At 36.5% G+C, this 16039-nt stretch overlaps 2 protein-coding genes across 3 annotated transcripts; one reads left to right on the forward strand and one right to left on the reverse strand.

Annotated features, from left to right (window-relative positions):
* Position 1: 1 nt before the first annotated feature.
* LOC145054988 (Galactose oxidase/kelch repeat superfamily protein) lies at positions 2-4664 on the reverse strand. Of its 2 annotated transcripts, none has more exons than XM_079003267.1 (16): positions 4478-4664; positions 4218-4320; positions 3516-3594; positions 3135-3284; positions 2791-2868; positions 2526-2630; positions 2291-2419; positions 2071-2210; positions 1872-1998; positions 1668-1782; positions 1492-1580; positions 1320-1403; positions 964-1245; positions 467-880; positions 288-347; positions 2-196 (listed from the first exon to the last, which is right to left on the reverse strand). In XM_079003267.1, exons 2-16 carry the CDS (start codon positions 4253-4255, stop codon positions 116-118), a joined length of 1971 nt encoding a protein of 656 aa, XP_078859393.1. In that variant the 5' UTR covers positions 4256-4320; positions 4478-4664; the 3' UTR covers positions 2-115. The 2 variants fall into 2 exon arrangements, with proteins under 2 accessions (XP_078859393.1, XP_078859392.1); XM_079003266.1 differs by having other exon boundaries at positions 3135-3290; positions 4478-4663.
* A 2647-nt stretch (positions 4665-7311) lies between these two features.
* LOC145050788 (uncharacterized) lies at positions 7312-7971 on the forward strand. Its single transcript, XM_078998981.1, has one exon. The coding sequence runs from the start codon at positions 7312-7314 to the stop codon at positions 7969-7971; it is 660 nt and encodes a 219-aa protein (XP_078855107.1).
* The last annotated feature ends 8068 nt before the right edge of the window (positions 7972-16039 follow it).

The following is a 16039-nucleotide window of genomic DNA, read 5'->3' on the forward strand; positions in this document are numbered from 1 at the left end:
ATGAACAGAAAATCAAAAGAGACTGCGTTTAATTTATGTTTGGAGAAGTGGAAATAATATACAGATAATGGATCACATCATATCTTACAAAACCATTTGAGAAGTAATAATAAATTCATCCATGGAATGGTTTTCTAGGCGTTGGTGTTCTATTCTCCATTGATTGCAATCTTTGCTTCAAATGGAATACTTCAACCTGCATGCATATAATCAATATCCAAAAAATTTCATCACCCCTCATATGAATTATGATCAGACTAAAAAAACATGAACCCTAACAAACATACCTGTAGCTGAAATGCTCTTGCTCTTTCTCCAGAGAGGACTCCTCTAGTCGAATGTAATTCCTAAATGAAAAAAAAAAAAAAAAAAAAAAAAAAAAAAAAAAAAACAACATACTTGAATATCAGGACAAAATCCTATAAACCCATGAAACATGAAAAACATATATTAGTATATTTATTACCTTCTGTGTATCATCCAAAACTGCTTTTAAAAAAGCCACGTCATGTTCAAGCCTTACATGATCTGAATGAACAATATTTGATAAGCTGTTTGCTTCTTCTTGTGCCATTTCCACTAAAACTAATTTCTCTTTCATCAATTCCATATCCTTCAATGTGTCCACCAACCTCTTTTCAGCTTCTTGTTTGCTTTTAATAACTGAAGAAAGATTCTTTTCAGCAGATGCTAATTTTCCTTCAAGAATTCCATTCTTTCTCATTAAAGCCGACATCTTTATTTCATACAATTGATATATACTTGAAGAAGCCGGAAAGAACCCTGTCTTTCCATCCGTTTCTTGGAATGGAATGGAATCCTCATTCCGTTCTTTCTCCTCTTTCTCTGTGGTTTCCGGTGAACATGTCTCACCAATTGGCTGAAATCACATACACAAATATAAAAAGTTTTTTTTTTTTTTTATTTCTTGCATTTAGTAGCAAAAAGATGGGAGTTAGTTACCAATGAGGATCTTTCATCTTCCATATTTCTTGAAAGTTTCAATGCCATGTCATCATCAACATGTTCTTTCCGGAGTGAGACATTACCATTACCAGGATTTGAATCCACTAATAAAGATTCTGACAATGATTTCCTACCTGACCCATGATGTTCAATTGCAGAAGCTAAATTTTGTTTTCCAAAATTACCCCCCGAACCAAGTCCAGAAGAACGCTTCTCAGATAGAAGGGTTGTTCGTCTACTTGTGGATAAATCATGATTTTCCAGCATCAGTACCTCAACCTGTAACACATTTAACAAAATCTAAAAGGGCAATATGGTAAATAAGTAAATAACATCTCGGATTCATATTTGACCTGGTCTGATGCCTCCTTCTTAAGACCTCCAAATGCAACCAGATATTCTGTTTCCTTCTTTTGTATAAGCACAAGGCTAAAACCCTATGAAGAGAACAAATTTCTTTTTTATGATATAATCATATAATAATATAATCATAAATATTAAAAAGTAAAATTAAAAAAAGATTACCTTGTTGGTGGTGATAGATTGTTGGGATGATGAATGAACAACAGACCACTCCAGTTTCAAGATATCATACACTAATATCTCTGCATGCCCTATTAAATGTGTGACAATAAAAAGATATTAAGAGAAATGAATTATGATTTTATTTATATTTAATATTTAGAAAATAGAAGATTTACGTTTTTTTCTGCTGCCACCTCCTGCAATGTACCATTTTGTCCCACATAACACTCCACAACAACCAGATCGAGGTGATGGATGAAAACCACGAATCTTGATTCTTGACCACATCATCTGAAACAAAAAGAAAAAAAATATTTTTTTCAAGAATAATAAAATCAAATTTCTATAATCAAGATGAATAAACAAAATTTTATACACACCGTTTCAAAGTCAAGTGAGTATAAATCATTCAAAGATTTAGACTTTGAAGTTCCTCCAAACACAAGAAGCAATTTATCATCATACAAAGCTGCAACATGATTACATCTTGAAGAAGGCCCAGGTCCCCTAAAAAGTCAACAAAAGTCAAATAAAAGAAATAATATTTTATATTTTATATATAAGATTGAAGCTTCTTACGTGCAATGAAGAGGAAGCCATGTGAGTGACTTAAGATCAAACATATGTAAGTCGTTTAATTTTTTCCTTTTCATATCTTCACCTCCAAATAAGATTAAAGCAGATCCTGCCCTAACTACACTGTGCCCACTTCGTGCAACCTGGAATGTTCATGAGGATGAGAAGGGCATTTACGTCTTTTTGCACTTGTAATATGTGAATGTTTGGAAAGAAAGATTACAGGGATGTCTCCTTTTGCTTCCATAAGTGACCAAGACTCTGTTTCTGCATCAAAAGCCCACACTGATACTCTATCACTTGGTGGAGAAGTTCTCCCTCCAATCAAAAGCACTTTCTTTCCCCAAGGAACCTAATATAATAAATACAACAAAAACAATATTAAATTTATAATTTAAATCAAGAAATAGCAATGTATTTGTTTTTTTTTTTTAATTCTAATAATAGTTGATAAATACCAAACAATGACCCTTGCATGCTGGAATCTTGAGTGCAAGATTAGATGGTGAAAGGTACAATCTTGATGAAGCTGTTGTCCATGAAAAATTTTCAAAATTGAGAACCTGAAAAACCATACACAACTCTCAGTATTACACACCAAGTGTATTTTTTAAGCAAAAAATCTATTAATGTAGACTCCAAAAAACATTTCATGATTTAGCAAGTGATTATATATTGCTAAAATTCTACAAAAAAAGGAAAAAGATAATATATATATACTACCTGTACATCATCTAATAATCCGTTTCCAGATTCACCACCAACAATAATCATCTTCTTTCCAATTACAGCTGCTGCATGCTATTTAGGAGCAAAGGGTAAACATTCATTCGCCTTAAAATTAAGATCATGAAATGGAAACCAACTATTCCATTTTATCTATCTTAGGTCGCTAAACTTTCTAATTTTGGACTGCTTTACCATGCTGATGTGGCAGTCAAAATATGGATGAGTGGAAGGAAATTAGAAAGTTTATTGAGCTAAATGGAATGGTGTGTTGCTATTTCATCATTTCATGAACTTAACCCTAAATTGGAATTGGAATTGGAATTGGGAGAATGTGTTACATTGAAGCGAGGTGTAGGCTTATCTCCAGTAGTGGAAAGCTTTTTCCATCCTTCATTGTTGTTGGAATTGGAAGTGTCTAGCGAAGGTGCAATGGATGAACATTGATTATTATCATCGGAATCATTGATTCCAGTTGTAACATTATCACCCTGTCCCTGTCATTTTTACACCCAACAATATGTATAAAATATAAAGCAAAACAAATCATGGGTATCTAATACTTTAGAACATCAATCAAAGATGATAGATGTAATACAATGCAAAATGTGCATGATCAATCTGTTTGGTTGGGTGGAATGGAATAATGAATTCCAAGGAATGAACCATTCCATTCCATTCCTTCCCCAATTCCATCATACCAAACACTAAATAATTCTTACATGGGAATTGTTTGTGCGTTTGGGTTGTCGAACAGGACTACGTGTACCCTGAGTAGAGTCAGAAAGCTGAACTTTAACTCTGCAGAAAAGAAAGAAAAACAAAATCCAATTAATTAATCACCTCCAAAAACTAAATTTTCCATGGATATGCATTCATATACAATGCCTATCCATGTGAAGCTTAGGTGTTACTTTTTCCTTTTTGACTTAATGGAGTTGGGGGCAGGACTTATATATGAGTGTGTTTCACTTTCACTGTTTCTTTTTTTACTTAATGCTTAAAGAACAATATTTTGCCTTGTCAACTATCCCAAATGATGTTAACCTTCAACAATGAGTGTTTAATCATGCAGGTCATCTAATTCTTTAATCTAAGGGAGCTGTTTCTTGACTTTCTCTTTGAGTCTTTAGTCTTCTTTCTACATTAAGTCAAAAAAAGTCAAGGAAAAACAGAAACTACAAGAAACGTAATAATTGCCTCTAATGTCCAAATTAAGCATCAAGAATCGACCTTTTGTGTTAGGGCTAGGACGAAATTACAATTTTGTTTTTGCTTTAAAATTTATTTACTTGGTCAAACACTCCATTATAATTACTATACGCACATATGCATTGAATAAACAGATACCCAAATGGCCATATACACACAATTGATATAGATACATTTGTTTGAATGTATAGATTTAGATGGAAAACACTCACCTGCCAAGCTTCTTTCCTCTCCGAGAAAATGCAAACATGGTTGCTCTATCAAACTAAATGGCTCCACAGGACCAACCACAGAGCAGACGTAGAAATGGCAGGCCTTTATAAACGAAAAAGAAGCGAAATCAACATTGTAACCCACAAGTATTACATCTACTTCGAAAAGGACCAACAATTCGGGAAACCCATGTCGAAATTAGGGTTTCTGGAAAAAGGCGAAAAAAGAAGTGAAAAATGTTGAGAAATTGAATCTAAACCTTTTTTGAAAGAGACAAGAGCTTGAAATGTAGAACAAGTTGAAGCTATTGACGGGGTTTTGTGATTCCCGAAGAGAGAGAGAATGGGGTTGCGGAGGGAGAGTAACAAGTGAAGTGATGCAATAATGTAGAGTTACTGTAATCTGTACCTGTGAAATGCATTTATGGCAGTGAAGAAAGAAGCAAAGAGGAGTGGATTGGGGTGTGCAACTGTGTATGTTATTTTGCTTTTTGTTTGTTTCTTTCATATTTACACGTGGGATGCTTCGGTGATACATTACATCTAAGCTGTCACTTCTATATTTAAATTCAAATTACTCTCCTACTTTACATTCTTTAATGAGTTTAATCAAGATTATTCTATTTTCTATTATAGCCTAATAAAATATTATTTCTTTTACACCTCTTCTTTATTTCTTTTACACCCGCTTAAAATTGAACGAGAACTAAAATAAAGAAAATTGGAATACAAAAAGATAACATGTGTTTGGTAAAATTAGCTTGTTTAAACCGTATACATAATAATACGTAAATGTTGCGCATAATGCAATTATACAATATAAATAGTTTTAGGAATTTTTTGTTAATTTAAGATTTAGGCTTTATATTTAACATTACAACTTATAATTTTTAACTATTTACCATATAATCTTTGGATAAATACTAAAATTATTAAAGCATCAATATATGTTATTTAAAATTAAACAAACTACAACTAAATAGAATATTATGTTTATATTGATACTTATGAGAATTAATTAAATATGATTAAATTTGTATTTAGTAATAAAAGAATAATATGATCATCTAATCCATATACTAAATATTGTATCAAAAACATTCAAATCTTATATTCAAAAATTTAATTATATACGTCTAATATTTTATGTGTATTACTTATATAATACTATATGCATAAGGGTCCAAGTAATTATATAAATGGTAAATATTTAAAAGAATATGTATAGGAGTAATATATATATATATATATATATATATATATATATATATATATATATATATATATATATATATATATATATATATATATATATATAACCACATTGATGTATAGAAAACTTGTTAATTGCATTAGAGTTCTATTTTAATATTCCAACGTTTCAAATTCCAATTAAAGGTTATTTGGAATTAAATCGCTACAACTAAAAATGTTTTTAATTCATGATATTTAATTGATACTTATGAGACAAGTATGATTAAAATATTTAAATTGTGTTTAGTAATTAAAAGAAGAGAAATTGAATAATCTAACCATTTTTTTGGTTTTCTTTTTTTAATATAACATTTTTTTACAAAATAACCACATATTCCGGAATGGGTCGTTCCAGAACGAGTTTCGAATTATTTTTCGAGTGGCCCAACCCGTTTCATTGGATCTGGAATGCCTATTCCGCAGGAACCGTATATGTTCCGGATCGAGATTTTGAATTTCAAAATCCAAAATATAATTTGAGGCGACAACTTCATTCTGGAAAGGCACATTTCGATTCCGACGTTCTGACTAGATTATGACGTTCCGACTCGATTCTGACATGCAACTTCCATCTCCGACAGGCATCGACACCCATCTCCGACATGGAAGACGAGCACTACGACCCCGTTATTTTACGGGCATGTTCTTCGTTATCTACTGTTACTTACTGTTCCGGATGTAGTAGACCACATCCGCTATTCCGGATGTAGTAGACCACATCCGGAATGAACCGAAAACATTTCGTAGTTTAAATTAAAGATGTCATTGTTGTAGGACCAACTGAAAAGTAGATTAGATGTTTAGTTCTTGTTGATTTACATCGAAATGTCGTGTTTCGGATCTTAAAATGTCATTTTGGAAGCCTCCAGAACGTGAAGAACCATTCCGGAACACGATGAATGTGTCTGGAACATGAAGAACAGGTTTAGAACTCGTCCGGAATATTGGTCATTTCCATTTTAGAATGAAGTGCTAACACCTTTTATTTGTGCAGCACGACATGATTGTTGATGCATCAATTACACTCTCGTGTAAACCCAAAATCGGCGGGGAAATCCTTACGGCATTCAAAAATAGACCCGGATGTGGAATGAGAGACTATGTTTCGGAATGCATGTTTCAGGAGGTTGTTAGACATTCCTAATGTAGATGGGGATCCTGTTGGTGATTTTAGTGTCACCATGTCATTTTATGTAACTAGAATTAACATGTGAGCTAAGTGGCTTCATAATTTGTATTCTAATATATGTTCAGGTTTGTGCAGAGTGCACGCATGTATAATATCAAATTAGAAGCCAATTCGACGACAAGTCGGGGGTCTGGGGGCAGCGCCCCTTTGGCGGGGTCTAGAGTCAGCGCCTCTAGCGGGGTCCAAGGGGCAGAGCCCCTGGCTGGCTGAATTTTACATATAGGAACATAGTGGGAAATTAGGATTCTTGAGGGTGATTATGGTAAAACTAATGAAACTCGTTAGTTTTGGTAACCCTAACTCCTCATTAAAATCTGGATTGCCCTGAGTTGCTTCCAAAGCAACTCATAATGGCTCAACCCTAATCTCGTTTATTATATAAACGGTTCTTCCTTCTCAGAAGAAACACACGAAATTTAGCTCTCGTGTTCTTCAAACTTTCACAGAATCTTTCTAGCAATTTAGCTTATGATTTTTGTGCCTAGTATCGTAAGTGTCCACTTGGATTATCCTAGGCTGAATTTCTTGCAACCCAGGCATAGGGTAGAAATATCAGTTCGGAAAGTGTTCTCACGATCCAAGTTGGTATCCAGATCTTCACCACAAACCCTAAAATTTCTAACAATCGAACTGATATTTCTGTTCCTGGAGATGGGTGACTCAATCTGTGAGATGACCACTAAATTTGCCAAGCTGGAGAAGTTCGAAAGTGTCGACTTCAGGCGTTGGAAGAATAAGATGCACTTCATGCTGACTACTCTGAAAGAAACATACATGTTGACTACTCTAAGACCAACGGAGTCTGATGAAGGTGTTGTTGAGACAATTGAAGATATAAGAAGGAGGCAAAAGTGGGACAATGATGACTACATCTGCAAATGTCACATTCTGAACGGTATGTCTGATGCTTTATTTGATATGTATAGTGAAACCTTGTGTGCCAAGGAATTGTGGGACGCCCTTGAATTGAAATATATCACCGAGGATGCTTCTAGCAAGAATTTTCTGGTTAGTGACTTTAACAATTATAAGATGGACGATGAAAGTTCTGTTACTGAACAATACAATGAACTCCTTGGCATATACGGTCAGTTTAAACTGCACCGTATGAATATGGATGAATCCATTATTGTGTCAACCATCATTGACAAACTACCTCCATCCTGGAAAGACTTCAAACACAACTTGAAACATCAAAAAGATGAATTGTCTTTGGTTCAACTTGCTAGTCACATTCGTATTGAAGAATCTCTTCGTGCGAAGGAAAGTGACAAATCTGAAAAATCCAAAGGAAAAGTTGAATTTGGATAGCCCTCGGTTCATATGGTTGAAAACAAACCAAGGAACCAGAACCACAAAGGACATGGCAAACGTAAGCAAGAACATGTCCCAAGCAACTCCAACAAAAAAAGAAAGGATATAGTTTGTTGGAGGTGCAATCAAGTTAGGCATTACAAGCGTGATTGTCGTGTGAATTTAGGCAACAATGGTACTGGAAGCAGTGGAGCCAATGGGAAAGTGAGCGGGTCTTTGGCCCAAGTTAAAGAGGTCATTTTTTGACTAACTTTGACAATTCTATTCAAAATTATGTTTACTATGTTTCATTCATTCCTGAATCATTCTATATGCAAGATGATTATGTTGTTTGGTGGATCGACTCCGGGGCAACGAACCATGTATGCAAGGATAAACGGATGTTTCAAACATTAACTCCGTTTGAAGATGGGTCGGTGCTGAAAATAGGAGATGACTCTTTTATTCCTATTTGTGGTTTAGGTGTCGTGTGTCTTGAATTTACTTCTAGAAAGACAGTTAAGTTATTTTATGTTTCGTTTCTTCCCAAGATTCGCAAGAATCTTGTTAGTTCTAGTTGTTTGAATTATGATGGTTTTAAACAAGTTATTGAGTCGGATAAGTTCATTTTATCTAAAGGTGGAATGTTTGTTGGCTTTGGATATTTAAATAATAGAATGTTTCATTTAAATATTGTTGACAAATTACTACCTGTTCAAAATTCTGCATTTGTATCTTATGCTTCTAATGTTGATAAATCTATGCTTTGGCATGTAAGATTAGGTCATGTCAACTTTAGAAGGATGCATGAGATGTCAAAAGATGGATTAATTCCAGCCTTTGATATGACATTTGATAAATGTAAAACATGTATTCTTATAAAAGTAACAAAACAGCCATTTCCTAGTGTCACTAGAAATTCAACTGTTTTGGAACTTGTACACAGTGACCAGTGTGATTTTCACTCCACTCCTTCTATAGGAAATAAAAAGTATGTAGTCACTTTTATTGATGACTACACTTGGTTTTTCTATGTGTATTTGTTACATTTTAAGGATGAAGCCTTAGATAAATTCAACATATACAAAACCGAGGTGGAATTGTAATTTGGCATTCTAGTTGAATGTCTTAGGACTAATAGGGGAGGTGGATATATGGATCCCATATACTTCCAATCAGTGTGTATCATTCATGAGACCACGACACCTTACACACCCCAACAAAATGGTATTTTTTAACACACAAATGGATTTTTAAAGGAAATGGTAAACTCGATGTTGTCATACTCGGGATTTAGTGAAGGATTATGGGGAGAGGCCATGTTAATGACCTACTATTTATTAAATAGGGTTCCAAATAAAAGGAACAAAATAGTCCCATATGAACTTTGGTTCAAAAAAAGTCGAATCTAAGTTATTTTTGGGTTTGGGGATGTCGGGCAGTTGTAAAACTCACCAAGCCCAAAAAGAAATTTTTTGGAGAATGTGGAATCGATTGTATATTCATTGGATATGTTGAACATTCCAAGGCATATGGGTTTTATGTAATAGAACCTAATGATTCGGTTATGATTACCACTGTTATCGAATCACAGAAAGCAATTTTTGATGAGATGTGATTTTCATCGATCCAAAGGCTTAAGGATCTGGCTTTTGGTTCTAATAAAGGGCAAATTTCAGAAAGTCAAGATGGTGGTAATGTTGGATTAGTGTCTAAGCCTGTAACCATATTTGGTAAGTACTTGACCCGGTTGTGCATGATCCTTTTGGGTTGCCTTCACCAAAACAACTTGACTGGAGAAATAATAAAGAAAGAGGTTATTATGGTTTATTAATATATTATAAGAATAATATATTGAAGGAGAAATCATATTTATTTAGTTGACATTGGTCAAGAATTAATTTTGTGATTAAAAGAAGTTAACTAAACTCGGGGCTGAATTGTAATTATGTGATAGTTACAAAGTGGGACAATAGATGCCCTATGGATAGGTGGACGAATTCAAGGAGATAAGTGATGGGTTTTAAGCATTCTAACACTTCCTAAGTGTACATGCAACCCTAATAACCTTGGATCTATGTTTGTCTAATTATCATGCAAAGTTTAATTCCAAGGTTATATTCCTATCTAGCATACATTGGGAACAATTTTAACTTGAATGAAAGATAGAATAACTTACCTTGTTGTTGCTTATGATCCTTGAAACCTTGTGAGCCTAGCACCCCAAGTGTGATGCCTCAAATGCTTCACACAACACCAAATGCTCTTGGAAAGACTTTTGAGAGAATACACACTTCTTGAGAATGGGACTCTTATATAGTGTTGACACATCTAGGGTTACACCATGTAAACCCTAATGTGTCATGATTCTTCATTTCTATGACCCATGGGTTTGTAACTCCCATGGAGCATCCATGGAGCATCCTATGGGTGGAACCCAACTTGATAATCCATGGAGCCTCTTAGCCCACTATACAAGATATGAATGATTTACATAATCAACCCATATATTTAATTAGTTATCTTTTGATCACTTAATTAATTCTAAATTAATTCTTGATCAAACTAATCAAATAATATTATTAATATATTAGAACTTATAATATATTAATAATCTCCAAGTGTTATTTCTCTCATTTAGTCTATCCAATTGCATGGTGCCATGCAACCTAAGTGGACCATGTCGGGTCGGGTCAAGTACTGACCCCGAATAGTTATGGACTTAGACACCTTATCCAACAGTCTCCCACTTGGATAAGTCTAATAACTATAACTCCAGTACTTCAGGAACCGACCGACAATTGTAGCTCTTTCAAGGTCTCTCGGAACTGAGAAGATGTTGATACGCCATTTAAGATAAGTGATCATATAATCCTCTGTTCTAGATATCAGCCGGACAAATACATGGAACAATGTCTTACTTATTGTCCAGCAGTTTGTTTCCCGATTTCCGATTTGTTTGACAAAGAACTTAATTGAACACATCAACTTAGTTCTGACCGGGCCCAGTACATAGGTCAAAACAAAATCATCGAGGGGCCCAGATATCAGCTTCTGATCCAAGAAGGAACAGATAAACTTCGACTCATATGTTTGTTCTACCACTCATTGAATTACACACAAAAGCACGTTTTATAACATCGAGTTACCAATGCGTTTTCGTACAATCAATGCATAACCAACTTGCAAGTAACAAATCATATCTCTAGGTTTGAAGACTTATATGATATTACCGTCTCACGATCACTCGAGATAGAATTCCATGAAGTGATTCCAGTGAGCGTGGGTTGAGTCCAATGCTCAAAACTTATAAGCACTCATGATTGTTGTAGCCTTGTCCAACACCTTAGACCTCTGCAACCAATCATGACAGTCTTGATTCATACCTACTTCCGACATATGACCGACTGTGGAGGTTTGAATAATATGTTATACCAAACAAAATTATTCTGGAAGTCAAAACATGCAAAAGAAATATAGTAAACGATCGACAAGAGATAGCAACACTTTACTCATAAATAAAACACCTTTTATTCATCATCTAATGTCAATTACACTTTACAAATTTCGAGGTTATCTAACTACTAAATCTAATATCATCCTTCAGCCCTATGCTCCGAGCATGCTGGAGATGCTTAACCCGAGTCAGTCCCTTCGTGAGGGGATCTGCTGGGTTCTCATTCGATGATACCCTCTTTGCCACGAGGAGTCCTTCTTCTATTCGATGTCTGATAAAATGGTATTTTCTGTCGATGTGTCTGGATCTCCCGTGATCCCTTGGTTCCTTGGCTAAGGCAACAACACTTTCACTATCATAGAAAATTTCCATTGGCTCTTTAATAGCTGGTACAACTCCAAGGTCTCCAATGAAGTTCTTCAGCCATATCGCCTCCTTTGCCGCCTCGCTAGCTGCAATATACTCTGATTCACAAGTTGAAACAGCCACTGTCTCTTGCTTGGAACTCTTCCAAGAAATTGCTCCTCCATTTAGGGTAAAGACCCAGTCCGACTGAGAGAGGAAATTATCCCTATCAGTCTGGAAGCTAGCATCGCTATACCCCATAATTCTCAAGTCATCACTCCCACCGAGGGTAAGGACCCAGTCCTTAGTCCTCCGTAGGTACTTGAGGATATTCTTTACCGCAGTCCAGTGTGCCTTGACAGGGTTCCCCTGATACCTGCTAACCATGCTCAGGACAAAGGCTACATCAGGTCGAGTACACGTCATAGCATACATGATCGATCCTAAAGCCGAAGCATAAGGTATTCGACTCATTTATGCTATCTCAGCCTCAATGCTAGGGATTTGTGTCTTACTCAATCTGGCGTTACTCTGGATGGGTAACTCTCCTTTCTTGGAGTCCTGCATGCTGAATCTCTTCAGCACCTTATCCAAGTAGGTACTCTGACTAAGTCCAATTAGTCTTTTACTCCGATCTCTCAAGATCCTTATCCCTAGAATATAGGCAGCTTCTCCTAGGTCCTTCATAGAGAAACACTTCCCAAGCCAGGACTTAACTTCCTGCAGAGTTGGGATGTCATTTCCTATGAGTAGTATGTCATCCACATACAATACCAAAAAGCTAACTATACTCCCACTAGCCTTGACATACACGCAAGACTCATCTTCACTCCTAGAAAAGCCAAATTCCTTGACCTTTTCATCAAAGCAAAGATTCCATTTGCGAGGTGCTTGCTTCAATCCATAAATGGATTTCTCAAGCTTACACACTCTATTAGGGTACTCGTTGCTGACAAAACCCTCTAGCTGACTCATGTAAACATCTTCAGCCAACTTTCCATTAAGGAAAGCGGTTTTGACATCCATTTGCCATATTTCATAGTCATGAAATGCAGCTATGGCTAACAGAACCCGAATAGACTTAATCTTGGCTAATGGAGAAAAGGTCTCATCATAGTCCACTCCAAGAATTTGAGAGAAGCCCTTTGCAACCAGTCTAGCCTTATAAGTGTGTACTTTACCATCCATGTCGGTCTTCTTCTTGAAGATCCATTTGCACCCTACTGTCTTACGACTTGGTACATTCTCAACCAAGTTCCAAACTTGATTGTCACACATGGACTATATTTCGCTGTCCATTGCCTCTTTCCACTTGGCCGACTCAGGGCCTGCCATGGCTTCCGCGTAACTGTTAGGTTCATCCAGACCTATCAGTGTCTCATCACTGATAAGTGTATCTCCTTCTGTAGTAATATGGAATCCATAGTAATGCTCAGGAGCATTCCTAACCCTTGTGGAACGCCTCAGAGATACAGACTTGTCAATTGACTCAACAGGAGTTTCCTCCTCAAGTTGAGTGCTAGGGTTTGAAGTTCCTTCACCGCTTGACTCTTGAATTTCTTCAAGATCAACTTGCCTCCCACTGTTTCCTTGGCTTATGAACTCTCTCTCTCTAAAGAAAGCCCTCCTAGCTACAAAGACCACATTTTCACTAGGTCTATAGAAGAGGTAACCAAAGGATTGTTGTGGGTAGCCGATGAAAATACACCTCTCGCTTCGAGGTTCGAGCTTATCATGAGTCTCGCGTCTCACGAAAGCCTCGCAACCCCAAATCTTGATGTGGTCTAGTTTGGGTACTTTACCAGTCCACATCTCATGAGGAGTTTTGGCAACTTTCTTTATAGGGACTAGATTAAGGATATGGGCAGCAGTCTCTAAGGCATACCCCCAGAATGAGATTGGTAGCGAAGCTCGATTCATCATGGAACAAACCATATCCAACAAGGTTCGATTACGCCTCTCAGCCACACCATTCAACTGTGGTGTCCTGGGAGGTGTCAATTGTGAGACTATCCCACATTCCCTTAGATAGTCAAGGAACTCTGAACTAAGATACTCACCACTACGATCGGATCGAAGCATCTTAATGTTCCTGCCCAATTGATTCTCGACTTCCTGTTTAAATTCCTTAAGCCTTTCGAAAGTCTCTGACTTATGCTTGATTAAGTAGACATATCCATATCTACTATAATCATCAGTAAAAGTCAAATAATAACGATTAGCATCCCTTGTGGCATGTTTGAATGGTCCACACACATCCGTGTGTACAAGGTCCAACAAACCTTCACCCCTCACACGAGCCTGTGAAGGGTGACTTTGTCATTTTTCCAAGTAAGCATGATTCGCAACTATCATCTGACTTTAGGTCAAATGACTCTAAGACTCCATCCTTTTGGAGTTGGCCTATGCGTTTCTTGCTTATATGTCCAAGACGAAAATGCCATAATGATGCTTTATCCAAGTTATTATTAACAGAATCAATACACAATACATTATTTCCTAAGTTATCAACCACATATACTGTTTCATACACGCCATCACAAGGTAATGCTTTAAAATAAAGAACATTATTAAAGAAAGCATTAATCGAACCAACTTCATTATCAAATGAAAAGGTGAAACCTTGTTTATACAATGCATGAAAGGAAATAATATTTCTTGCCATTTCTGGCGAATAACAACACTTATTCAAATCTAAACTAAACCCACTACTTAGCGATAAAGTATAAACTCCAATCTTGGTGACAGGTAAAGCTTTCCTATTCCCCATGATTAAGTTTATTCTTCCTTGCTCCACATTCTCACTTCTTCTTAGTCCCTGCAAGTCACAACAAATATGAATACCACAACCGGTATCAAGGACCCAAGATTTAGAATGGGGTGAGTTATTAGAAATGATAGTGTAAATACCTGCATGGTTGGTTTTAACTTTCCCATCCTTCACATCTTGCTGGTATTTTGGGCAGTTCCGCTTCCAATGTGATTTTTCATGACAATAGAAGCATTCAGCCTCTTTTGGGTCAGAAGAAGGAGTGACGAAACCTTTCTTGGTTCCACTTGAAGAAGAGCCATCAAGGGTCCGAGCCTTGGTACCCTTAGAAGAGCTCTTTCTCTTCTTCCCGCGACTTTCCCGATTGCCAAAACCGGAGTGGAGTTTGGAGTAGGAGTGTTAACAACCGACTTCCCCTTAAGACCTGATTCTGCGGTCTTGAGAAGTCCCTGAACTTTGCTGAGTGTGACCTCTTCCTTATTCATGTGATATGTCATGCGGAATTGATCATAGCACGATGGTAAGGAGTGCAAAATGATATCTATTGCAAGCTCCTCAGGGAAGTTCACATTAAGCTTCAGCAATCGATCCACATACCTTTGCATTTTCTGCATGTGGCTCGTGACGGATTCCCCGTCCTTCATCATGGTTGTTATCATGGAGCAAATGATTTCATACCTCTCTTGTCGTGCACTTTGATGGTATCTTTCCATCAGATCTTGGTGCATTTCATAAGGGTAGAAATCCTCATAGGACTTTTAGAGTTCCGCTGTCATCGTGGCCATCATGATGCATGCCACTTTCGTAGCATCCCTTTCATGTGCCTGAAAGTCAGCGATCTCCTGGGGAGTTGCAGTGGTCTCATCAATCTCCTTAAGCTCCTTGTCAAGGACATATTCTTTGTCCTCGTAGGGGGTAATCATCCTGATGTTTCTGATCCACTCATTGAAGTTGGATCCATCAAAAGTGACTTTCCAACACAAGTTCATAAGGGTAAAGGAGCCATTAGGATTAGAGCCAGAAGCAACATTGTTTGAAGACATCTGAAAGAAAAGGACAAGACTAGTTTAGATATTAAGAGAGTCCTTAATAAAACACCCAAATGTAATATTAAGGCTAGGACCCAATCACAATATCTTATAACTTAGAAGAGGTATGTCGTAATCCAAGCTATAACATATTTGAAAGGTAGGTGAATGACGATTCACCAATTTCCACCACGAAAACCGAAATATTAAATATTAGGTTTTTGATTGGTTCTTAGAAATTCCTAGATTCTTTGAGATTCAATGAACTTTTCAAAGGCATGTTTCAATATCGAGTGTGCCCTCCAAGTTGTGTGACTGGGATACTGAGGATCACAAAACGAGGTGTGAAGTAACCATGCAAATCACTTGGTACCCTTAAAGTTTATCACTCAATCGATGTGCCGGTAAACCACACACGCTCCATCGATACTATAATAAACCTTAAGTCACCCTTTACCTACCTTGTTAAGTCCAAGTTAGTGTGCC

The sequence above is a fragment of the Lactuca serriola genome, chromosome 5 (assembly GCF_051521515.1).
Source record: "Lactuca serriola cultivar US96UC23 chromosome 5, Lser_US96UC23_V15, whole genome shotgun sequence".
NCBI classification, from domain to species: domain Eukaryota; kingdom Viridiplantae; phylum Streptophyta; class Magnoliopsida; order Asterales; family Asteraceae; genus Lactuca; species Lactuca serriola.

Coding starts and splice junctions, on each gene's coding strand:
- LOC145054988 (XM_079003266.1), bottom strand. CDS start 4,255: ATGTTTGCATTTTCTCGGAGAGGAAAGAAGCTTGGCAG. Junction 2,631..2,790: donor GATTATTAGATGATGTACAG/GTAGTATATATA, acceptor ATGGTTTTTCAG/GTTCTCAATTTTGAAAATTT. Junction 1,783..1,871: donor ACTCACTTGACTTTGAAACG/GTGTGTATAAAA, acceptor TTTTTGTTTCAG/ATGATGTGGTCAAGAATCAA.
- LOC145050788 (XM_078998981.1), top strand. CDS start 7,312: ATGGGTGACTCAATCTGTGAGATGACCACTAAATTTGCCAAGCTGGAG.